General features: G+C 45.5%; 1 protein-coding gene across 2 annotated transcripts; it reads right to left on the bottom strand.

Moving 5' to 3' along the window:
• Positions 1 to 1,112: 1,112 nt before the first annotated feature.
• CASTOR1 (cytosolic arginine sensor for mTORC1 subunit 1) lies at positions 1,113 to 24,100 on the bottom strand. 2 transcript variants are annotated; one of them, XM_048514897.1, is made up of 9 exons: positions 23,925 to 24,100; positions 20,591 to 20,661; positions 12,982 to 13,175; positions 11,699 to 11,831; positions 9,854 to 9,974; positions 8,166 to 8,279; positions 6,166 to 6,248; positions 4,379 to 4,473; positions 1,113 to 3,438 (listed from the first exon to the last, which is right to left on the bottom strand). In XM_048514897.1, the coding sequence occupies exons 1-9, from the start codon at positions 24,035 to 24,037 to the stop codon at positions 3,373 to 3,375; spliced, it is 990 nt and encodes a 329-aa protein (XP_048370854.1). In that variant the 5' UTR covers positions 24,038 to 24,100; the 3' UTR covers positions 1,113 to 3,372. The 2 variants fall into 2 exon arrangements, with proteins under 2 accessions (XP_048370854.1, XP_048370853.1); XM_048514896.1 differs by having other exon boundaries at positions 9,854 to 9,977.
• Between the last annotated feature and the right edge of the window lie 1,392 nt (positions 24,101 to 25,492).

Below are 25,492 nucleotides of genomic sequence, written 5' to 3' on the forward strand. Positions count from 1 at the left end.
TTTTAAATAACTAAACTTGATAGCTTCCCACTGTTGGTATGGTAGGAAAACTCTTGTGTGCCTGGATGTAGCCTTGGCTAGGGTCACAGAGAACTCCCCTTTGCGGAGAATTTGTGTGGAATTTCCCCATGTGTTGCCTTCTAACACAACCCTCACTCAAGGAAGAAGAAGAAGAAGAAGAGTTTGGATTTATATCCCCCCTTTCTCTCCTGCAGGAGACTCAAAGGGGCTTACAATCTCCTTGCCCTTCCCCCCTCACAACAAACACCCTGTGAGGTAGGTGGGGCTGAGAGAGCTCCGAAAAGCTGTGACTAGCCCAAGGTCACCCAGCTGGCATGTGTGGAAGTGTACAGGCTAATCTGAATTCCCCAGATAAGTCTCCACAGCTCAGGTGGCAGAGCTGGGAATCAAACCCGGTTCCTCCAGATTAGATACACAAGCTCTTAACCAACGTCACTGCTGCTTCTACGCCACTGCTGGATTTAATGTCATGCTGTCTGCCCTGCTAAATTGCAGGTTTAATAACCTAGAAAAATCTAAAAGGTTATGTAGTTGCAATACCAATCAAGTTGAAACACTGGCTCACCAGTTATTACATTGCACTAGATTTGCCAAAATTAGATGTAAATATGTTTATTTACATCCTCTTTTCCAACCCAAGTTAACAGATTGGATTAGATTATTTCTCCTGCTGAATAACTCTGAGTCTGTTTTTTGTGAAGAGTTTTGTTATGGAAATAATTCAGAGTCAGTAACAATTTGTATTTATCTGATGCTCTCTCTCTTTGCTTTAAAAACCTTACTATCTGTAGTGGGGGTTGTTTGTTTTTTTGGTTTTGTTTATGCCAATAAAGGCTTTGCTTGCTTGCCTGCCTTCTAACACAAAGCAAACTGAACTGAAAGGTAAAAATAAAAGCAAAACCCATTCTTGATACCTTGGCATAAGTATTCACACTACTATGAATAATTCCACAGAAATTATTCTGGTCTGCTCCATGTAATGCTGAAATGTGATGTTAAAACTCCAAAAGTCTGACTCCAGGTGTTTTTTTTTTTCTCAATCGCAATTAGATTCTAGCTGTTCAACCACAAATTCACTCATTAGCCACAAGTTCTTGGAAAAATGACTTTTATTGAGAAAAGTTAAACTATGAAAAATACACAGGATTTAAAAGAAATCTCCAACTTGGCTGCATACAAACTGGTTTACACTGAACCATTAGGAGAAGCAGCTTAACAGTAACTTGACAATAAAGACAGCAATAAGTCCAAGTTGTAGTTGGCAGCAGAGCTATTTGACCTCTCTCAACAAAGGCACGGAAAGCAAAGGGCTGGTGCATCTCCAACTCCTCTTCCTAGCAATTTCCTATCTGGTCTCAGCCACTTATGCTAAACCAGCAACTGCCAAGAGTGTTGATCATCTGTTGCCAGACTGCCTTCAGGTTGGCTCTGACTTCTACAGAAAAGCTTCCTCCTACAGAAAAGCCAGCTCTACTCTTGGCCGCTCCAGAAATCTAGGTGTGTTGTGTGTACAGAACATCCTGCTTTTCCGCCCCTTCCAAAGAAACCAAGCTTGAAGCAGTCCCCCAAATACAGCTGTTTTCCTTTTCAACAGGCTGGACCCTAAGTTCAGACAAAAGCACTCAGCCTGCCCTTGAAAGGAGGAACCTCTCTCAACAAAGGCCCGTTCTGCAGGACTGATTAAAAATGAACATCCCCCAGAACAATCATAATCAGTTAAAGTGCACTAAGCCACCTTTTACAAAAAAAAAATTCCTACTAGCATCCTGGGAATACTCAGAGCATGTCCTGACAGATCACACTTTGGGACACATGCTAAGCGCGAAGGCCAGGGGCAGAATGGATCAAGCATGCTTGCTTTGGTGCCCTTACTGTGCAAGAATTTCAATGTTGTTGCGATCTGCACAGCTGGCTGCCTAAGGGAACCATGGGATGACCTTGTCCGAAAGGGACATTTCCAAACAACCCAAGGCTTTGTGCTACAGGGGCCAGCTAGGAATGGGAGCAGCTGCCATCCAGAATGACTCAGGCCATTCCCACGATCAGCAGCTCAAGTGGAATCTACATGTGCAGCAGGAACTGTGCACTGAATGGGATCGCTTCAGATTACACGGTGGGGAAAATAATATTTTCTTAGTGTTTCCCTGTGCTCAAAAACCTCAACCACACAAAAAACCCCACAAGTCAAAAAGCAGCGTAGCAAGGCATGGGTGGGACTAGAAATTCTCTCCAGGACTGCTGGTTTTCAATTTAGAGGGAGAGGGGTTTCTTGTCCTTCAAAAATGCTCCCCTCACCTACATCAGAAACAGAACTCCTCATTCTCCTATGTATGAGGATCTCCAGACAGATGTGCTGATGTGACCCAGGAAGATTCCCACCCCTACTGCCCAGCAAGGTGAGTATTTGGCAGTGCTATGTAAGACTTAGTGTGCTTGCCTTGGCCCAGAGCAGCACTGCGCTCCTCTCCTTGTCCTGCCCAAAGGGTGGAAGGTCATGAGGTGGGCACAATAAGGGTTTTCCCCTTGCATTCTATTGTTAAATAGTGTCCAAGCACAAAAAGGCACACAGAGGTGGCTTTAAGGCCACATAAAACGGAAGAAGGCAGAAAGCTTTTCTTTCTACCCTACCCCAACCCCGCTCAAATGTTGGCAATGGCAAACATGTATTGCCCATTAATGTATTAGCTTAATACTGTTAGTAGATGGCACACGCTCAGCCTAAGGGGAGCCCTGTCCAGAGCACCTGAAAGTTCTATCTATGGGAACCTGCTGGTCCCAGAACCAGATGTTGAAAGTCAACATCTGGTTCACTTCTCCAGGACACATGAAATGGCTCCAGGTCCTCATCTGCTGCTAAGACCACACCTTAAAAACAACACTCAACCACCCTAGAATACATGGATCCATTTCCAACGTTAACAACAACTGAAAGACAACCCCCACCACCCAAGGAAGCTCCAGGCTTGAGTCTCAACTGGGAAAGTTCTAAACTGAAAGGTGCAAAAAAAACCCAAAGGAGAATCTTCTGCAGAACCCAAGGACAGAAGGAAAGGATGGAAAGGCCAGAGCCGGACTGGATAATACTGACATTGGCCACAATTAGCCAGGTTCTGAAAAGTATCCATGAGCAAGCTCCCCCTTTTTGGGAAGCAAAGAACAGCTCCTTATATGCTCTGCATGGAATGGACAGCTCTCCACAAATAAAAGCTGAGAAGACGGTGGCCTGGCTCACGGCGAGGACTGCTTTCTTCCTTGCTTCCGCAACACCCGTGTCAAGCGTGGCTGGGACATTTTCCATCGGCTTGCTTTCTCAAACAGGCACTGAAACCATGTCAAGGCCGTGCCGAACAGCTATCTCTGGTTCTCTTGCCGTTTCAGGAGCACTTCTGTGACGTGGTCAATGCCTTCCTCTGGGACCTACAGGAGGGAGAAACAGGAATGGACCCTTTGCAATAACCAGTGTTGATTTTTTGAATTTCAGACTGCCCTTTCCCAAGCTGAGCAGCACTATATGTTATGATTACCAAATTGTTTATCTCTATATAATAGGGTGTTGCTGCTTTTTAATATTTTTAAAAAGTTATTTGGCTTTAATAAGTTATTTAACTTTTATAACCCTTATGAAATCTTCAGCATTCTCAATCTTCTATTTCAAGGCTGAACCAGCAGCTGTAATTAGTTTTTTAAACGGTTTTAAACATTCAAAAGGACATAGGAGGGATAGACCAATCCAAAGTGCAGGAGTCTGCCACAGTGAACTGCTTATAGGGTGGCCATCCAACACCTCAAATCAAAGAATCTGACAACTAAATTCCTTCCCATCGTTACACAAATGAATTCCACACTGGCTAGGTCAAAAGGAATGAGGTGTTGGTGCTATTTATAGAGGCAAGAACCAATTCTGATCACTGTATAATTTCTCCTCCCCCCACCCCCATCTTCTGTGACAAAGACTGAATCAAGACCAAGTCAACAGTCTTAACTTAGCACTGATTTAGGCAGCAGAGGTAGGAGAGGATATCAGAGTGTGGCGTGTGTGTGGGCATAAAGTCAAGCTACAGCCAAGTTATGGTGACCCAATAACCAGTGTTCAGAGATGTTCAGATGTGGTTTGCCATTGCCTGCTTTTGTGTAGCAAACCCTGGCACAGCTTGGTGGACTCCCATCCAATTAGTAACCAAGGCCAACCCTGCTTAGCTTCCAAGATTTGATGAGACCCCTCCAGGTCAGGGCATGTGGGGTACGCCTACAGGACAGCATCCAAGACACCAAAGAAGAACAGGCCAATCAGGAGCAGTTCTCCCACCTTCTTCTTTCAGAGCAGCAGGCAAATGGCTGAGTGGCACAGCTGACTTACCAAGGCATGGTCAAAGTTGAAGGTGCTGATGTAGTAAGCAGATATGTCAGCGTCAGCCAGAGGTTCTGCAATCTGAGCCACAATCCCACATTCATCTACAGAAAAAAAAACCAGGAAGATGAGGGAATAAGCATAGGATCAATAAACCCCCTTTTAAAAACAGTCCTCTTTTATTCATCACAGAAATCAACCCAGCTTTGCAAAGAAATCAACAAGGTTAGAATATTTGGCATCTCTCATGTAAGTAATTGCCACAGCAAGATAGTTGCACCACTTGGTTACTGTGTGTAAATGCAGGGCAGCTGGAAAGCTAACTGGTTGATTTAAGTGACCTTCAATGCTGCATATTATGGTGCAGCTTTTCCATGCTCCTTACCTCTCTTCCCTTTTTCCTCAACCTTTTGCTCCTTGTCCTTATGCTGCATGATTGTATGAAGTGCTGTGTTGCTGTATATTTTTCCTTATTTGCTTAAACTGCCCTTGCCTTAACCCTACCCTAAAATATTATATTTAAGTTATTATTTTGTTACAACTTTGGGAGCAATTTATGATTGAATAAATTAAATAAAAATAAAAAGTTAGGGTCAGGGTTCAGGCAAGGGCGGGGGCAGGGGCTCAGGCTTGCCTTAGTGTTACGTTGAGTTCTAGGGTGCAGTCCAAGAATAGAGCTATGGTCAGTTTTAGGTTTTGGGTTTTTGTTACAATTTTGGGAACAATTTATGACTGAATACATTAAATAAAAATAATAAGTTAGGGTTAGGGTTCAGGCAAGGGCAAGGGTTAAGGCAAAACACCGAAACCTGAAACTGACCATAGTCCTATTCTCGGACTACGCCCGAGAACTCAACGTAACACTAAGGCAAGCCCGAGCCCCTGCTCTTGCCTTAACCCTAACTTATTATTTTTATTTAATTTTTTCAGTCATAAATTGTTCCCAAAATTGTAACAAAAAATAAATGAAATAAAAACAATAGGTTAGGGTTAAGCCAAAGGTAGGGTAGGGGCTCATTCTTGCCTTAGTGTTACGCTGAGTTCTAGGGTACAGTCCAAGAATAGGGCTATGGTCAGTTTTAGGTTTTGGGTTTTTGTTACAATTTCGGGAACAATTTAGAGGTGTATCATAGAGAGAAGTCTGTTATAAGAGAAGTCTGGACTGAGTGTATAACAGACTTCTCTCTGTGATACACCTCTGAAGATACCAGCCACAGATGCAGGTGAAACATTAGGAACAAGATTTACCAGACGACGGAAACGCAGCCCAGAAAACCCACAACAACCAACATTGAAAAGGATGCTGTTTGGGGTGGGGGGTAGGGAATCTACCGTGAAACAGCATCACTTTCATCGTTGTTTAAACTAGGGGGCCCAGAGTCTCTCTTTAAGGTGGATTTAAAAGGAGAATCTGGGCTCTCTAGCTTAAACAACATTAATCGTGATGCTGTTTCAGGGTGGATTCCCCCCCTTCAAAAATAGCATCACTTTCAATGTTGTTTAAACTAGGCAGCCCTGGGTGTGTTCAGATTTGTGTGTTGGAGCACGTTCTATAATGTGATGGTGATTTTGAGATGACCTGGTGCAAAAAATGTCCTTGGGTCGTGGAGGGTGGCCGCCCATATGGGGTGTCCCGGGATTCATTTTCCCTAGCTACACCACTGGCTACTTAGAAGCACATATGAAGCATTCTGGACACGCTACTTCTAGGCAGCACCTCAATGCTTCATTACTGGAACTATCACTCCCAAGGAAAAGCTGCACTCAGACTGTACAGAATGCAGACGTCCACTTACCAAAGCCCAAGGGCTGCCCGCCGATTCTCACCATCCTCCAGAGCTCCCCTGAGGAACTGGTCAGCAGGAGGTCACTGGGAAATCTAAGAGAGAAGGGAAAGATTTGACACAGCTGTTCCTAAAGAGGAACAGAACAAGATCCCCGGACACCGCAAAAGGATGTATGATGCACACATTCTACCTGAGAATCATATTCCAGTGTCCTCCAGATCACTGCAAAGGATTCTGGGTATACCTCTCACAGATACTGTAGCCCCTAATCTCTGACCTGGCAGCCTGTGCAGTCACCTAGCTTTGCATCCAAGGGGAAGCACAAGCCAAGCTGAGCTATTTGTGGTTTATGCTTTTCCAACCAGCATTTGATCATGTGAAGTAAAAGATCAGTTCATCTGAGTGCTGCTACTGACTTACAGGAACCTTAACCTTAAACTAATTGTGCGTGAATTGGATTGCAGCAGGTGCCATTTTAGAAGAGGACTTCCCTCCTGTTCGTGAAGGGATGGTGGTGGAATGCCTCTTCAACAGATGTGTATCTAGGGTGGAGCGGCCAGGGCATATGCCACTTGAAGGGCAGCTGCCTTGCCCCCTCCACACCAAGAAGTTCACTCCACCCTGGAAGTGTGCAGCTATAAACTCCAAAGTCCATGTGGGTATTTGCGGTGGACCTCACAGTTTAAAGCTGGATCCTACCAGGCCAAGTTCAGCCTTGATCAGTGGGCTCAGCTCGGCTAGGTCTGGCTTCATACAGCTGGCTCCACCTCCAAAGCTCCGCCTCTGAAGTAACATGGACTTCAGAGGCAGAGCCAGCTATATAAAGCTGGACATGGCCAAGATGAGCCCGCACTTCAGCCCTGGGCTTGACCTGGTGGGGTCCAGCATTAAACTATGCGCACTACCTTCAAATTCATGTGGACTTTGGAAGCGGAGCCCACATTTGAACACTGGGCTCGGCCTGTCAGGTCCAGTGGGCTCTGCCAGGGGGTGGGGTGGGGTTCAGTGTTTGCCATAGGTGCTGTTTTCCATATATATGCCCCTGCTCTTCAACAGACTGTGCCAGCCAACCTCAGTTTTGTATTTTAATTAGAGAATTGTATGAAAAATAATGAAAAGACCCTCTGCCCCATTATCTGGTGGTTTAATTTTGAATGGATCAAATAGATTTCAGTCAATCTAGATTATGAACCTGATTCATCCACACTGTGATTATGTCACACCAACACTCCCACAACAGAAGGCACGCTTCTACTAGCACAAAAGTAGCATATGCAGAAAGTATATTTATGTTATTAGATTGCAAGAGGATCAGATTTTTGAGCGACTCTCCAAATGTGCTTCCTAATATGCTAAACGGACCATTCAAAAGTCATGTCCTCAACAGTTCACCAATCAAACAATATAGTTATATGTATAAAATAATGATCAAAGCAGCCCATGCAACAATAGCCTTGGGCTGGAAAGAAAAGAAAAAATGGACACTTCAGAGATGGTTAGAATATATCTGGGAACAAGTGACACTTGATATTTTCGATATATTAACCAAAAATAAGACGTGGCAACATAAACAGAATGAAATTTTGAAGATATGGATAATATAAGTGGACTGGATGAAAGAAGCTTGGGTCAACAAAGAAATATGGGAAAAGAGGCTACAGAGAATGAACTTACTGCTATTTGTGAGACAAAAATAAGAAAAAGAAGCAATGGGGGAAGGGAGAAAAGGGGGGAAAAGTATTGTTTGAAAATGTATGAAGAAGAAAATTACTATAAACTGTAAAATTCAAATGATACAATAAAAAATTATTTTAAAAAAACAGTTCACCCATATTAAAAGAGAAAACTTTGCAGTTTTACCGATCATCAGATACAATCCAACACTAGCATAATTTCTATCAGAAGCATAATTTGGTCTGGCTGGCAGTTGACTTGCAGTATTATTTCATACACACAAATTCCCAAGCTGCAAATGTAGCTCCTCAAGCAACCCCATGGCAAGTACTTACTTCTTCTTGGTCTCAGCATCCATGACAATAGAAATGTAGCCTTCTACCAATGAAAAAGCAAAGAAGGTAATAGTGTTGAGATCCTGGCAGCTGGGAACCGTTTCCTTTGGTGGGCTGCAAATAGATGGGTAAATGAAGTCCGTAAGCTGCCAAAGTGGAAATGGAACGTAGAGATCTCTAGAAAGTTTGGAAAGTTAGCTGCCAAGGCCAGGTCCAGTGGGACGCTGGGATATTTAGACATCTCTAGTATTAGGAGCTCCCCCCAGAAGATCAGGCATTCTCCCCCTCAACCATCCCACCAAGATTTCAGTAGCTATTGGGGAACTTATGGGGCATGTTGGGAGGGAGGGAGGGAGGGAGATATGGAGGAGAGAAGAAATACAGAGCAAGATAATTTCTGCCAGACTGCTGGTGAAAGCTGTTTCAGCCTTGATGACGAGGGCCAGATTTGCAAGCTACTAACATTCATTGCAAACAGATGTGGGAAAGAAGAGAAGATTCAATATTTTGCAAACCAAGAATAGGAGATCCAAGCCACAGGGAAGGGGACTGAGCACCCTGAACATATCTAACAGGGCTCTGACTTGAAATACAAAGCCAGACCCCCTGGTTTGATCCAAAGCCATGGGCTCTGGTCTGTTCTTTTTATGATCCAGAATCTGCTTCGCTTATATTTTCATGATGCACTCGCCACCTCTCAGATGTGCAGATACACCTCAACAGCAATGCAAGACACAGTCAGTTACAGAGGCTGAGACCAGCCCATATAGCCCCATCCCAGTTACAGAATCACAGAGTTGGAAGGGACCATCCAGGTCATCTAGTCCAACCCCCTGCTCAGTCTAAGCAGGATCAGTCTGAGTAGGGGAATCCGTGTCCAACCTATGATCCTCCAGATGTTCATGGACTACAATTTCCATCAGTTCCTGCCAGCATCATGCTGATGGAAATTGTAGTCCATGAACATCTGGAGCCATAGGTTGGACATTCCTGGTCTAAAGCATCCCTCACAAGTGCTTGGCCAGATGTTGCCTGAAGACTGCCAGAGAGGAGTAGCTTCCCATCTCCCTAAGCAGCTGATTCCACTGCTGAACTGCTCTTACTGTAATTCCCCCCTTTTATTTATTTAAAAATTTAATGTGCATAAGAAAAATGCAAGCTGGGACATGACACTCTCCAGCATGGTGTAGTGGTTAAGAGCAGGTGCACTCTAATCTGTAGAACCGGGTTTGATTCCCCACTCTGCCACGGACTGTGGAGGCTTATCTGGGGAACCAGATTAGATTGTGCACTCCAAAATGTGCAGCTGGGTGACCTTGGGCTAGTCAGTTCTTCAGAGTTCTCTGAGACCCACCCACCTCACAGGGTGCTTGTTCTGCGGGGCGGGGGGGGGGGGGGCAGAAGGGAAAGGAGATTGTAAGTCCCTTTGAGTTTCCTTACAGGAGAGAAAGGGGGGATATAAATCCAAATTCTTCTTCCTCTTCTCCACAAGCCCAGTAAGCTCACACTTGGCCACAGGTGTGTAACGAACAAAATATGGCCCACAGCAATTTATGGCCCAAAGTTATTTAGAACTCTCTTGGTTATGTTTAGGACTGAGCCAAATTAAATCTCCTTCATTTCTAATAATTCAGAACACTGGCTCTGTAATACAGAAGGGGGGGGGGGGCTCACCCACCCTTCCTTACCTGTGTGAGTAGAAAAGGACGTCAATGAGGATGGTGGCGATGGCCGGCAAGGAGTCGGGAGCAATACTCAGAATACAGAACCTGTTCTGAGGGCTCTGGACTGGGTGGACAGTGCAGTTCTCTGCTAGAATGAAAGACAGAACCACTCAAAAAGTCAGAACCCGCAAATACTGAAATTGTCAGATACTCCTTAGAGAGACTGGCAGAGTCCTAACAACCATTGTTTGTTGAGGGGCAAAGGAAAGGGGCAAAGGAAAGGAATGAGAATGGAAAAAGGGGAAAAGACTTCTACGAAAAGGCAAGAAAGAGCAGATCAGTGGCATACTACTCCTCAAGAGCCAGTGTGGTATAATGGTTAAGAGCAGGTAGAGGCGTAGCTGGGCCAAATTGCGCCCAGTGCGCATTCTATATTTTCCACACACACCCCATGTCCCTCTGCAGCACCCCCCCTTCCCCACTTACCTTAGTTCCTTTCCTTTTTCAGAACTTTTTCAGGCTGCAAAAGGCCTGTTCTCAGTAAAAACGACCTGATGGGAACTATACTTCCCAGGAGACCTTGAGAGCCCCAAAGTCTCCTGGGAACTGTAGTTCCTCAGGCCGTTTTTACTGCAAACAGGCCTTTTGCAGCCTGAAAAGGTTCTGAAAAAGGAAAGGAACTAAGGTAAGTGTGGGAAGGGGGGGGCACCGCAGGGAGGGAGGGAAAAGGGGGAGGGGCCTGGGGGCAATTTTCTGCGCCCCCCCCCCAGGCATGCGCCTGGTGCACTCCCCCTGCCCCCTTGTAGCTTCGAAACTGAGAGCAGGTGGATTCTAATCTGGAGAACCGGGTTTGATACCCCACTCCTCCACCTGAGTGGCAGAAGCTTATCTGGTAAACTAGATGTGTTTCTACACTCCTACATTCCTGAAGGGTGACCTTGGGCTAGTCACAGTTCTCTCAGAACTCTCTCAGCCCCACCTACCTCACAAGGTGTCTGTTGTGGGGAGAGGAAGGGAAAGGAACTTGTAAGCCACCTTGAGTCTCCTTAAAGGAGAGAAAGGTGGGATATAAATAAATCCTAACTCCTCCTCCTCTTTATTTGGTATAAGTGCAGTCATTGCAACACATAAGACTCTTAACACAAAAGCCTGGGATACAAATCTCACCATACAGGGCCAATGTGCACCGCGTGAACTAGTAACAGTTGTCCACCCCTCTCTTAGGTACATCTGGTGTAAGTGTACATATGGAGGTTTCACCTTTATGATGCAAAAAATGTACACCCTGTCCCAGTGGCCTGGTCCCAATGGTGGGGAACAGTCTGTACATGCGTAGGCATTGTACCCAGGTTCAGGTGAGATAAGGCAGGTGCAGCACTCTCATTCCTACACACACACACACCCAGTGTGGTGGCCACATACGCAGATCTGACATGTATACAGGAACAGAGATAGGCAGCCATTGCAGGAACTTTGTAGCAATGTAACTTCTTAAAAGTCTGATAGCTGCACTTAGTTAGCCAAGTATCTCATCCACAATATTTAGAAGCAAGCGTGCAGCACTTTAAAAATATCACAGGGTATCTATGGAATGCTATTCTCTGCAGGGATCAAAGGTTGCAAACCTAATTTGCCAGAAGCACATCAGCTTCAGGTGAGAAACTACACTAGGCTGTAGCAGGAGAAGAAAATAGTTGCACATAAAAGATGAACAAAATTTTCCAGGGTATAAACTTTCCTAACTCTTTGTCAGATAAAAGCAGACTATCGATATGTGATTTACTGTACTTACTCCCCACTGCTTAGAAATGCCAACCTTGGAAGCAAGGGTGTATTGCCCAGGAACTGTGCTGTGCCTAAAATGCTTACCTTGCTTTGGTTTCAGGAACCCGTTACTTGCATCATCACAGTTCGCTGGGACTGGCTCCCCATTCACCTCCTTGTAAATATCAAACTCGCCTTCCAGTGTGTGAATCACAACAGGCAAGTCCTTCTCTCGCACCTGAAAAAGAAGTCAAAAGCCACTGCTGTATCTCAAGGCCAGTTTGGAATGAGAAGGGTGGTGCTGCAACTGAGTGATAAAGCGTGGGACTTCCCGTAGGCAAACCTGTAGGCATTCTGAACTACCACTGGTACTGAGTACCACATTCACTATCTTGAGAATTGCAGGTTGCTTTTTTAAATAAATCATCAGAAATTCCTAACGCTTACAAGGACTGGTCATGTGCATTCAAGCTCATCTCTGGTAAATCTGAACAGAGCATGGCTCACACATGCAGGAGAAGGAGATAGTGGAATGGGTGTACCTGTTCACACTGCAGGAATTGCATTTCAGCGTGAAGGATCCCTTCTCATAAAAAATAATTCCAGGAAAATCGAAGACTAGAACTGCTGGAAGAAAGATACTTCCACACCTATATACACACTGCATTTACTGTGCTGATTTTCTATTTGCGGGGAGCTGTTTACATAGATGAACACGCCAATGGGCAATTTTCCACCTGCAGTATGAATGCACCAGGCTTAAGGTAGGAGAAGGAGGAGAAGAAGAGTTTGGATTTATATCCCCCCTTTCTCTACTGTAAGGAGACTCAAGGTGGCTTACAAACTCCTTTCCCTCCCCCCCCCCCCACCACCACAACAAACATCCTGTGAGGTGGGTGGGGCTGAAAGAGCTCCAAAAAACTGTGACTAGTCCAAGGTCACCCAGTTGGCAAGTGTTGGACTGCACAAGCTAATCTGGTTCCCCAGATAAGCCTCTACAGCTCAAGTGGCAGAGTGGGGAATCAAACCCGGTTCTCCAGATTAGAATCCACCTGCTCTTAACCACTCCCCCATGCGGGGAGGGGGGTGGTCTGAAGTCCACACACTACCACCTTGTTTTAATATGTGCTTATAAGTCATCAATTAACAGTACAATAACAAGGACCTTGCCAGAACCTGAGGAAGATAGAAATGTTGGGAATAAACATACAGTTCAGCTTTAAAAATGGGTTATCCTTCTCTTACCATTCAGTGAGAACAGGTTAATGATTTGCTAGAGACTAAAGGAAATGCACAAAACCAAAGGCAGCCCCAAAGGTTATGTAGCCATCTCCCCTCGCATCCCTTATCCTCAGGGTAAAAGCCACCCACAATCATCAGAAGCTCACCAGAATAAAGTCAGTCTGGTATGTGGACAGCATCAGCACAGAGACGTTGTGCTCTGCCAATGGAGCAATGACGGACTTGGCAATCTTGGTGACGCCAATGGGCTGGATGTTGGCCGAGGAGCTGCCATTGGACAAGACGTTGAGCACCAGCCAGGTGGAATCTACCACTTGCAAGAAGTCGGAGGGTGGCAGCTCTGGAAGGAAAAGAGAAACCATGGTGACAGGTGGAAACTGATGGCCCCCCAAAAAGAAAGTAGAGCCACACTCCAGCAGATGTCTCAGACCATAAGTCAGGGAAGGCCACCTCAAGCAGGCATGAGTAGGGTTTAGCCATTGATTTATCCACTTGACTAAGGCTCAAATTAATTCATATACAGTAGGAAGTTCTTATGCCACATTACGCCTCATCTCAGAAGAGGTATTCCCTCATGCATATGAGGAGGAATGCTTCCCTAAGATTGTGCCTATCACCAAATTTCATAGAATCATGGGGTTGGAAGGGGCCATCCAGGCCTTCTAGTCCAAACCCCCTCTTCAGTGCAGACTCCTTGACAAGTGTTCATCCAGCTGCTGCTTGAAGACTGCCAGAGGGCAGAAATCACCATCTCCCTAGGCAAAACATTCCTAAATCCAATGTCCAAATGGTACCATTCCACCCATAATTTATACTTATTATTACAAGTCCTTGTAATTTATACCCATTATTGTGAGTCCTATACTCATTATGGAAAGATTTTTGGAAAGGCTTCCAACTATATTAAGATGGTGAGAGAACAGTTCAAAACCTACTAGGATTACTGGTGGACGATGGAAACTAAGCTTGAGAAATACCGAAAAAATGTGGTAAAATTTGGATTCGGCTTGATGTGGCTGCAAAATTATCGTTATAGCCGAATCAGCCGAATCTCTGATTTGGTATACTTGGTATGCCTTGCTGAATCACCAAACCTAATGGAAACTACCAAAAAGGGGAAAAGGCCAGATGGTATCATAGCAGCTCACCCATACAGCCCTATCTGACAGGCCCTGCGGAACTGCCTAAGGCTATTTTGTTCCAAGGAAACAGGACGGAGCCATTCACCAGAACAACAACTGGTCAGACATGGGGGGGGGGGGGGGAGCACAGAGCCAGGGAACCACTTAAACATGAAGAGAAATAAAATTCCAGAAGTATAGAGAGAGTAAAAAGCATTTCACAGCAAAAGGAAACAGCTTCTCAGGGCCTACCAGAACCAAATTGCTGGAACACACAGTTTAAATACACAGCTCCAGGAAGTCTTCATTTTTCTCATTGGCCAATGTAATTCTGTGGATTTTGTAGAAATCGCTGATAAAGACAGAGAGACTAGTAGCTTGCCAGAATGGGGCCACACCCATGAATGAACTTGTCGCAGCCTTGCCCTAGAGTGCTGGAAGACAGACTTTCAAGCCAAAGTTGCTCAACACCCTCAGAATGACCACACCAATCAAACAACCGTTAACTCCGCCAACTTCAATCAAGCAATCCTGAATGTGCTCAGATGCCTGAAAAGTCTGGCCCAAGATGGGACTGTGCAAAGATGACCTTAACTCTGTAGCTGGCACAAACTAGAGCTCGCACCCGCAAAACTGACCAGTAGTTCAAATCAAAATGGGAAATTCAGCTCCCTCCCACCCCAATACTTCCTAAAATGACAACAGAAAGCACAAATTTTATGATTCCTCTGATAGGGTCTAACAACAATACAATCCTCTTAATTCTTCCCAACTGTGCAGTGTCACCCCAGTCTTGTTTCTATGATCTGTTCAGAATTAAGTGGATTGTTTGGTTCCATCCCAGTTTGGTTTCAAACCTGGCAAGGGGACTGAAATAGCCATGATCAACCTGGAGGATGACCTGCGCAAGGTGAGGGGCAGCAGACCTGCGATTCTGTTAATTCTCCTGGACTTCATGGCAGCTTTTCATACTATAGAATCTACAGAGTAGATCATTGTATCCTTAGAGATTGTGGTGGTTTAGTCTTACATGGAGGCAGCTTTGGGACAGATAGCAACTAACAAGCTGAAACTTAATTTTGACAAAACAAAGCTGATACCGGGGGGGGGGGGGGGGCTGACCCAGGAATTTGGTTGCATTCTTTTTGGTATGGGGTTGCTTACACCCCCTCAAAGGAGCAGGTTCATAGGTTGGGGGTGCTGCTGGACTGGGATCTCTTGTTGGATAAATAGGAGGGGGCAGTGACTGGGGCATCTTTACCAGTTTCAACTGGTCAGCCAGCTGCTGCCCTTCCTGGGCAGAAAAGATCTTGCCACTGTAGTGCATGCCCTGGCAACACCTAGATTACATAACCGCAATGTGGTCTAGATTAACTGCCCTTGAAGAGTATCCAGAAGCTTCACTCTGTACAGAATACGTCAAGCAGAATACCGTGTTTCCTTGAAAATAATATAGGGTCTTATATTAATTTTTGCACCAAAAGATGCCTTAGGGCCTATTTTCAGGATAGGGCTTATTTTAGGGGAAATACGGTACCTTCACAATTCATTAAGGTAGGCCAGTGGTGGCGAACCTTTGGCACTCCAGATGTTATGGACTACAATTCCCATCAGCCCCTTCCAGCATGGCCAATTGGCTGGGGCTGATGGGAATTGTAGTCCATAACATCTGGAGTGCCAAAGGTTCGCCACCACGGAGGTAGGCTCTCAGCAGCCCTGTTGCTTCCTTGTCAGGTGAAATGCAAGCTGCATCCTCATTGGCAGGGAGCATTCTGCTGGAACACACCATCCTGACCTGTAACTACCGGTAGGGCTTATTTTTGGAGTAGGGCTTATATTTTAAGCCTCCTTCAAAAATCCTGAAAAATCATGATAGGGCTTATTTTCGGGGAAGCACGGTACAGACTGGAACCATAGGGACTATATAATCCCAGTCTTGGTCTACCTATAGCTCTCAGTTTGTTTCCGTGCCCACTTCAAGGTGCTGGTATTGACTTTTAAAGCCTTATGTGGCTTCGAGCCACCCTATCTAAGGGCTACTCACTCCCATACTAACCTACTAGACCTCTCTGGTCATCTTTTACAGCTAGACAGCCTTCTTGGTCGTGGCACTGAAACAGTGGAACTCCCTCCCCAAGGAGATTCATCCATCTTTCTCTATCATTGTTTTTCACCAGCAAATGAAAACTTGTTTGTTTCATCTGGCATTGTCTTACTGTTATTATTGGTCTTCTTTCCTGTTTGTGCATTCTGTTTGTTTTTAATATTTTATATATTAGTATTGAAACACTGTTTTAATGTTTGGCATGTGTCAGTCTTTGCTCCCTTGGGGACCATGAGTCGAGTTAGAAAGCAAGATAGAAAGGTTTAAATAAATAAATACATAAATAAAACAAATGAACTATTCTACATAATATTCATATCATGCAGAATCATAAAGAGCACAGAAGAACTACTTTAAGGCCCAGGAAATCCCGTTCAGTCATACATCTAGGTTCTGTGATTTAATGTAATTTATTTAATTTAAAATATGTCTCTCAGGAGTCAGGACCCAAGGTGAAATGCTTCAAAATGTGGAGTCAGTCTTTGGAGCTGTAAGAACTAGAATCTTTTCTTTTTCAGAGTGAAAGCAGAGATTCTTAGGATGTTGGATTCTAGCCTCAGCGCCTTCTAGGAACTGCCACACACACACTGTAGGGCCACGAGAATAGTATTTAAGACAGAGCACTTGGCTCCACAGTCAATGGCGGGGCAATAGTCGCTATGCTGCCCTGGAACATTCAGTCCCCTTCATCTGTTGACACAGTCTTCAGTCTCTAGCTGAGGCCAACCCTTTTATGTGATCTGCATCTCTAGTAAGATGTGGAGGCCTACTGCGTAGCTGGAACAAATCAAGTCAGAAGTTCAATCGGTCTGTTGCCTGGGGCAGAGCCCAAGCATTACATAAAGAGGCTCCCTGGCTCAAGTCCTAGCATTTCTAGCTTAAAAAACAAATGGAAACAAGGGTGGGAAAGACCCCTGGCCAAGACCTTGAACAGCAGTTACCATAAATGGCCTTATATAGCTTGGGAGCAGCATATCTTAAGGACCACCTACTTCCATACAAACCTACAAGTGTCTTCTGAGGCCCTCAGGGGCCCTTTTGAGTAGGCAGGTAGCAGAACAAGAGAGTGTGCTGTCAATTATGGCACTAAAACAATTATGGCACTCCTGCAAGGATACGGGTCTGTTGTCTTCCTTCTTGGTCTTCCAACAGCTGATGAAGACGTCCTCTTGCATTTGGTGTTCCCTCAATGACCTATCCTTCCTGCCCTTTTAAAAATTCATGCTTTATTCTTGGCTTCAACTGATTTTACCATGTGTCTTTATAATGTTCCGTTTTTAATTGTCAGACACCTTGGCAACCCTGCTTGAGCAGAAAGGTGGGGAAATACATTTTTGCAAATAAATAAATAAGCAAAAAAAATGCTGCGAATTGAATATATAAGCCGAATAAACAGCTACGTGAACCAATGGTTCAGTTCTGCTGGAGGCCGTTTTGTGTGTTCAAGGAACCAGTGTTTGCCAGTTAACAGCAGACTCAATTCTCTTTTGGAAGGCACAACATTTCCCCAGCCTAAGTCCCTGAGACCCTAAGCAGAAGCAACAGATGACCATTTAAATTGTAGCAACCGTGGCACATGCCAAATCTGAATACAAAATGGTCATCCAGTGTATATGGAAGCTTACATGCAGCCCTCCACTCATTCCATGGTGTGACCTAACTGTTTGTTTGCTTTTTAAGTGCCAGGACAGTAGAGGCTGCGTCAAGCTAGTCTATTAAACCAGAGAGGTCAGCCCCACATCCCTGTCTATCTGGTACTCACTCTCTTCTTCCCGGCTAGAGATCAACTTTCTTGGCCTGTGCCACAGACTGGCTAGTATTTTTTTTTCTTGAAGGACCAGTGCAAGCACTCTCTAAACCAGTGGTTGCGAACCTATGGCACGGGTGCCAGAGGTGGCACTCAGAGCCCTCTCTGTGGGCACGCGTGCACAGAGTTCGTCATGTGATAGTAGTGTAATTATTTCAGGGAGATTATTAGCATTAAACCTAAGACCTAGTTTTGGGGAAGCAATGTAGGTAACCCTGTTAAGCGCTATTAAACCCTACTGATTTTCATGGGAAGAACTAAAGCATGATCCTTTACCTGGGAGTAAGCTCGGTTGCTGGCAATGGGGCTTGCTTCTGAGTAAACCCTCCTAGGGTCGTGATTCACCCGCTCGAAGTGTTGCACAGTTGCTTCAAAGCAAAGCCACCGACTACCCGCAAGCTTACTCCTGAGTAACGTGCGCCTTGGAGCCAACCATTTTTTCTAAACTAAAACCTCAGTATTCAGGTTAAACTGCCATGTTGGCACTTTGTGATAAATAAGTGGGTTTTGGGTTGCAGTTTGGGCACTCGGTCTCGAAAAGGTCCGCCATCACTGCTCTAAACCATGTGCCATTCATAGGTAAGCTGATCTGAGCTCAGATCTGCCAGTTAGGACACACACCCCTTAGGTTACAATACTGATGGATTTAGCCAGGAATGCAAGACAGTCAACTAGTATAGAAACTGCCTCAAACAAAACAAAGGTGTCCTGAACTTATTTATTTATTTATTTTATTTATTTTATTAGATTTTTATACCGCCCCATCCCCGAAGGGCTCTGGGCGGTGTACAATATATAAGACAATACAATTAAATAACATTTAAAACAACATATAAAAGCAGCAATAAAATAAAATCTCCTAGTATCAAATATAGAACTCAGATTGAAATTTAATTTAAAATTCAAGATATAAGTTAATTACTTGACAACTTCCATCATACCTGTCAAGGGAGACCACTAGTTCCCTTTGCGCTTCCTCCCCTCCCCAAACAGAGAACCCTTTTCCATGAGAACTGTATGGAAAAACAACCTCCCTCCTTGCAAAGGCTGTGCCTTCCGTCCGCTCTGGAAATGTTCTGCCAAACCCATTCTGGAGGGGAGCCAAAAACCAGTTACACAAAAGCTGCTGCTGTCAGCATTGACTGGGCAGTCCGGGTGTCACTTCCTATCTCTCTTCCTCTGGCCCTGCGCATCAGATAAACAAACAAATTCACAGTACCAACATCTGCTGTGCATCTGTTCCCTGCTGGACTTCGAAGGGACTGACAATGACAATTACAGAGATCCATGAAACAGGAGAAATGAAGCCATTACAAAGATCGCATCCTCTGAAATCTTCACAGCAGCTTTTGACATCCAAAGTCTTTTTTTTTCTCATGGGCTAACTGAAGGCATCCTTTGCTCTTACCCTCATAGCAAAACATACTCCTTGTCATCTGAAGCAACAATATGTACGTTTTTCTGCAATTGCACTTATGGCACATTAGGCTGGCAGAAATGTGTCATCCCATTCGTTCATCATAATCAGAAACCATTTCTCCATCTTCCTCTGCAGGGAGATTTGGGGACAGCAAGAATGAAGCGCAAAAAAAAGGAACCAATAAGATTTAGGATTTGAGTTTCTCTCCAAGAGCCTATCCTGTCCTGTAACAGGAAGCCACAGATGCAAGGAAATGGAAACAGACCCAACCCAGTGTTCTGGAGGTCAAGAGAAGGCTTCAGACACCTCCTTCCCAGCCCCTCAAATGTCCCCAGGGTTGAGCAAACCACGCTGCAGAAAACAGAACGACATGCAACACAACAGCAAGATTTTCCCTGAGATTCTCTGAGGATGTGCATCTCACCATAGGGACTTCCCCCCTCAACCCTTTTTGGCTTTTGCTAGAAGCAAGAGCCTTGAACTGTCCCACCCACCATCACTTCCATATCGCTCCACTGGCTGCCAATCGAGTTCCGGATCATGTTCAAAGTGTTGGTTTTAACCTTCAAGACCGTGAGCAGTCTCGGACCTGCATATCTGAGGGACCGCGTCTCCCCATATTGCTCCGCCAGGTCCCTTTGATCTTTGGAGAACCTGTTAGAGGTCCCTGGCCCTAAAGACATCCGGCTGGCCCCCATTTGGTGGAGTAGGCTTCCTATGGAATTTAGGACCCTGCGAGACTTGCAAGGGTTTAACAGGGCCTGCAAAACGTTCACCCAGGCATTTCCATCTGGCCAGCTGGATTGATTATACCAATCCTCACTCATTATCTCAGCCTCTCGTGGATATGGTGGGAGGGGGGTGAGTCCGTCGCCATCTGTTTTGTTATGGTTATTGAGTTTATATTATGAATGGTTGTTTTGTTCTTTTTTGTTGGTTGCTGGTTGTACACCACCCTGAGCCCTTCGGAGGTGGGTGGGTTACAAATATAAATAATAAATAAATAAATATACAGGGACTGCAGATCTGTCTTCAGAGCCAGCTATCGGCAGTCTGAAAAACTGAATCATACAGGGATACTGCTAAGATCATCCCTCTATGATTTGCTTCATTAAAGTAACCTTTTAGGAGGGTTGGAGGAAGTTAGAAGAGAGGGTCATCCATCTTACCACTGACTCAGAACAGACCCACCTGTAGAGAGATCAGGTATGTCTCAGGGGAGAGGAAAACAATTTAAATACATAGCAAGGGAGGTGATAAAGACAAATGGTTGAGAAAGCCAACACAACCAAGGCATCAATACCTTTAAAGCCTTCTTCGTCCAATATAATGGTATAGTCTTCAGGAGTCTCGGTTAAGCTGAAGAATTTGCACCTAGGAAAGCAGCAAAATCAAAGTTGGACATTTGAGGCAGCACTGGGAACCTCTGCTAGCTTTTGACAAGGCCCAAACCAACCTCTATCTTTCTCTCCTTCCACCCCATGTTTAGTCTGGAGAAGTGAAGGTTAAGGGCGGGGACATGATAACTATGTTTAAATATTTAAAGGGATGCCATGTCAATGAGGAAGCAAGCTTGTTTTCTGCTGCCTCAGAGACTAGGGCATTGAGTTATGGATTCAAGATGCAGGAAAAGAGATTCCACCCAAACATTAGGAAGAACTTTCTGACTGTCAGGGCTGTTCAGCAGTGGAATTCACTAGCTCAGAGTGTGGTGGAGTCTCCTTTGGAGGTTTTTAAAGAGAAGCTTGATGGCCATCTGACAGGAGTGTTGTGATTGTATATTCCTGCATGGCAGGGGGTTGGACGATGGCCCTTGTAGTCTCTTCCAACTCTATGATTCTATATGTCTCCTTTACTGAATCTAAATATGCTTTCCTGGCTCTCCTTGGGGAAATGAGTGGTATGAAACAGAATGCCCTCAGAGCAAGCTTCACCTCTTGACACAAACTTGCTACAGGTCCTTCAACAAGCCTTTCTCTTACCTTCAACCCGCTCAAGGGAAAAATATAGATAATACAGGATCTCTGTGACACAAGAGCAGCAGCCTGGAATGTTCAGCAATCCACAGAACAAAACAGTCTGCAGGCCTGCTTGCATGACAGAAGGGAACGCTGTCATTTTGGCTGGGATTAGCAACTCACGCTGGCAAAGACGGAAGACTAGGAACAGGCCTCAGGATGGAAGGAAGCTACGTGTGTGAAAACCCAGACAAAAGGAGGTTGAAGGAAGAGGCAGAGCAGGAAGGGGAATGAGAAAAAAGTATTCTAATGAAAGAAGAGCAGACAGAGAATAATGCTTGAGTAGGAAGGAAGGCAAAAGGTACAGAGAGAAAACAGAGGAGCAGCACCAAAGAAATCTCAAGATGTCCAAGATTTATGCTACAGGATGAGGAAGGGAGCACTCTTAAGGAAGGCAGCTTCCAAAGCAAGAACAATGTGTGGCAGATACAGGGTGTTAGAAGAAAGCATAAACTTTTCATTCTATCATCTATGATTTGATACATTTTTCCAGACCCAAGTTGAGAGATGTTAAGGAAATGTCCACTAATGGAAGAAATGAGATGATGGACAGTGGCCAATTTAATTGTTTTAAATTCAAGGATCCTGATTTGCAGGAAATGGAATTTTCTATCTAGCAGCAGAGTCCAGGCAAAACTCTCCATATGTGAAATTCTAGGAATTAGGCAGCTCTGACAAAATCTTAGAAACAGGTGGCTTGCTTGCAATTCTGGCAAAATGCAAATTTAAGAGGAACAGAATTGGGGGTGGGGGGTGGGGTAATTCAAAATGAACTACGCTTCAGTACCATTTGTCTGCTCAGTAGTAGAGGGGAGACCCTCCCTTCAATACACATTGGTGGAAAGTGCCTTGAGTCACAACCAACTTATGGCAACCCAATAGGGTTTTCAAGGCAAGAGACTTACAGTAGTGGTTAAGAGCAGGCGGATTCTAATCTGGAGAACCGGGTTTGATTCCCCACTCCTACACCTGAGTGGTGGAGGCTTATTTGGTGAACCAGCTGTGTTTCCGCACTCCTACATTCCTGCTGGGTGACCTTGGGGAAGTCACAGTTCTCTTAGAACTCTCTCAGCCCCACTTACCTCACAAAGTGTCTATTGTGGGGAGAGGAAGGGAAAGGAGTTTGTAAGCCACCTTGAGCCTCTTCACAGGAGAGAAAGGTGGGGTATAAATCCAAACTCTTCTTTTCCTTCATTGCCTGCCTCTGATTTCCTCGGTAGTCTCCCACCCAAAATATTAACTAGGAATGCCCCTGCTTAGCTTCAGAGACCTGTCAAGATCAGGCTAGCCAGAGCCAATCCATACACAGTAGTAGAAGAAGTCTGTTTCCATTCCCACTACTTAAAATGGGAAGAAAACAAATATTTTCCTGACCCTTCTGCTTTACCACTGTTATTGCAAATACAAGTAGTAGAAGATCTCAGGAAATGTTAAGGTCTTTGTCAGCAACTAGATTTTCATGCACGGGATGAAAGTAAGGAGGGCCATCCCTGGGAAAAAGTCCTCTTTCCACAGTATCATTCTGTACCCACTGGTCCTCAACTGAAATGGCCTTTTTCTGTGGTAGGCCCCAAGCTGTGGAACAGCCTCCCTGCAGAAATTTGCCAGGAGACTTTATGGATTTCAGCGCCTGGTTAAAACCTTCCTTTTCACCCAGGCCTTCCGTGTGTGACCCCCAGGGTCCCCTGCACTGACACCAGCTGAAGGGTGGGGATTTGTAATGTCTTTATTGATTGCTTGTAAAGGATGTTTTTATGGTGGTTTCTAACATGTATGTTTTTAGGACTGTATGTTTTCACGGGGCTTTTAACCCCATTCGGTAAGCCACCTCTGGGACTTTGGTGTAGGGCGAGGTATAAACGGAATAAATAAATAATACTACCATGGGGCCAGATTTGAGGCATGGAGCCTCCAATTCCTGGCTTCTGCTGAAGGGCAGTGACCTCTGGGGTCAAGAAAGCTGAGTGACCACTACCCAAAGAAACACCACTACCCTGCCCCCCCCCCCCAGTGATCTCATTCTCCCTCTCCCCCCAAATCAAAGAGCACCCTCTGGTTTCCGCAGGCAGTGTTACTCCACCAGAACCCATGTGTGGGGTCCACTTCCACAACAAGAGGGATGAGACACCCACACCCGTCTTCTCCACAGATGGCCTCAGCCCATCAGACCAAACGCTAACCCAACAGTGCAGCCCAAGCCCCCAACCATGCACAGTTTCCCCTCCAGGGTGCAAATATCCCTCCTTAACCTCGTTCCACAAGCTCTAGGTGCAGGGGTGTGTGTTTGTGCATGCCTGGGCGCATACACACATCCGCTGTCCCGCCACAACCTCTTGGCCCACACACACAAAACATTTCCATGGGGCCCAGGCTGGCACCAAACGAGGCCGGCACCCAGACACACCCCTTCCCGAGCCATCTCCTGGACGTGGTGCAAACACAATCCCCAATCCGCCCAGCTCCCCGCCAGGATGTGGGGCTAGCCAAAATGACGCCCCCCCCCCCCCCCCCCCCCCCACAAGCGCGCTCGGTCCATTCCCACGACCCCCCAGGAGCGCGTGGCCACCCTCTCCCGCAGGCCGGGCCCGATCCACCGCCACTTTCCCCCCAGCCGGGCACCTGCTCCGCTGCGGCAGGATCAGCATCTTGAGCAGCGGGTGCGTGTAGAGCCAGAGGCCGCCGCGGGAGATGCTCAGCACGCGCACGCGGGGCTCCAGGATCCGCAGGTCCATCGCCCCTGCAAGGCCGGCCACGCACCCACCCTGGCGCGGCGCTGGCCTGAGCTGAGCTGAGCTACAGGGGAGGCTGGCCGAGCGGCGCCGCCTCCTCTTCTAGGCAATGCTCGGCCCCCGGGGCGGAGCTGGGCAGCGACCCACCCTCGTCCCCGCCCCCTGGCCGGGTGAGCGAGGGGTGGGAAGCAGCAGGGCTTCAGCTTCTCCGCCAGCCAACTCTGTTCTTCCTCCTGTTACCAAATAATTGCAGCCCGGGGAAACGTCTCCTCCCTGGAATTAGGGCAGCTCAGAGCCTCTGAGCAAGTGCAGAATGTTCTTTCCGTTCCCTTTCCGCAAGATTGCCCTGGACCGGAGGAAAGATCCGCCCCGATCCAGTCACCAGTTGTAACCCCTGCTATTTTAGGATGTGTGTTTTGCTTGGCTCTAAGGACAAGAGCTCAACGAGAATGTGCAGTTGGGAAGCTTGCTTGCTTGCATGTTTTACCAACTGCAAGAGCCCCGCCCTCCTCAGTTGAGCATGCCCGCAGCAGCCCACAGCTTAATTGTGAAGATTGATTTTTTTCTTTTCTTTTTTTTTACAGGCCCAAGTTGAAGAAATACCTGCAGCAGCTACACCCTGTGCAGAAGAACAGATGGGATAAATATTATTCTTTGAACTTGCTCACTTTTCTTCATTTACTGGGCACTGTTAGGAATTGTAACTGTTTTGAGTGTTTTTCCTAAAAGACACTGAAATTTTGTATAATTAAGTACCGGTAGTGCCACATGATTGATTTATTGATTGATAATGATTTATCTCTAATTGATATAAAATTGTTGTGTTTAAAGTAATGGTTTGTTAATTTGTTGATGCAATTCCATATTTGTTTGACCAGACACAGGATCCTGTCATTATATTAACTTTAAATTTTTCCTAGGTCTCCAGTGGAGATTGGTGTAGCCAAGGATGAGTAGGTTCCACAGTTTCCCAAGAGTGGCCAACCACATTGTTGGAAAAATTCCAGGTCCCAAAATGAAGGGCACTAGCAAACAAAGAGATTGGTGAAAGCGAGGACCTTTTTTTGCAATAAAAGTGGGGTCAGCCAATAGGGTCAGTCAGTAGGACTGACTTCTGTGTAAGCATGCTCAGCAGTTATGTTGTTAGACTCGTTGTATTGCTTTGTTTTATTTACATTATTTCCAGTCTGGCTCTCAGGACAAATTACAAAGAAAAGTCAACACAATGCAATAAACAAGGTGGGGCATCTGAAATTGACAATGCAACAAACAAGGTGGGGCATCTGAAATTGACAGTGCAGTAGGATTTGACTTTTTAGAAACATACAAGCCTGGGTTTTAAATTTTGTGGCATCAAGTTCCTTAAGTGTATTTATCCATTGCATCAAGGTTTGTATGCATACAAATCTCATCCACAAAGTTTGGTTAAACAGAGCAATTTATTTTATGCCTCTTAAG

The sequence above is a fragment of the Sphaerodactylus townsendi genome, linkage group LG13, assembly GCF_021028975.2.
Source record: "Sphaerodactylus townsendi isolate TG3544 linkage group LG13, MPM_Stown_v2.3, whole genome shotgun sequence".
NCBI lineage: Eukaryota > Metazoa > Chordata > Lepidosauria > Squamata > Sphaerodactylidae > Sphaerodactylus > Sphaerodactylus townsendi.

Excerpts from the sequence above, each read along its gene's own strand:
- CASTOR1 (XM_048514896.1), bottom strand. The coding sequence starts at position 24,037 with ATGGACCTGCGGATCCTGGAGCCCCGCGTGCGCGTGCTGAGCATCTCC. Across the intron at positions 13,176-20,590 it reads GGACGAAGAAGGCTTTAAAG|AGCTGCCACCCTCCGACTTC; the intron begins GTATTGATGCCT and ends TTTTCCTTCCAG. Across the intron at positions 4,474-6,165 it reads CGGGCAGCCCTTGGGCTTTG|ATGAATGTGGGATTGTGGCT; the intron begins GTAAGTGGACGT and ends TTTTTTCTGTAG.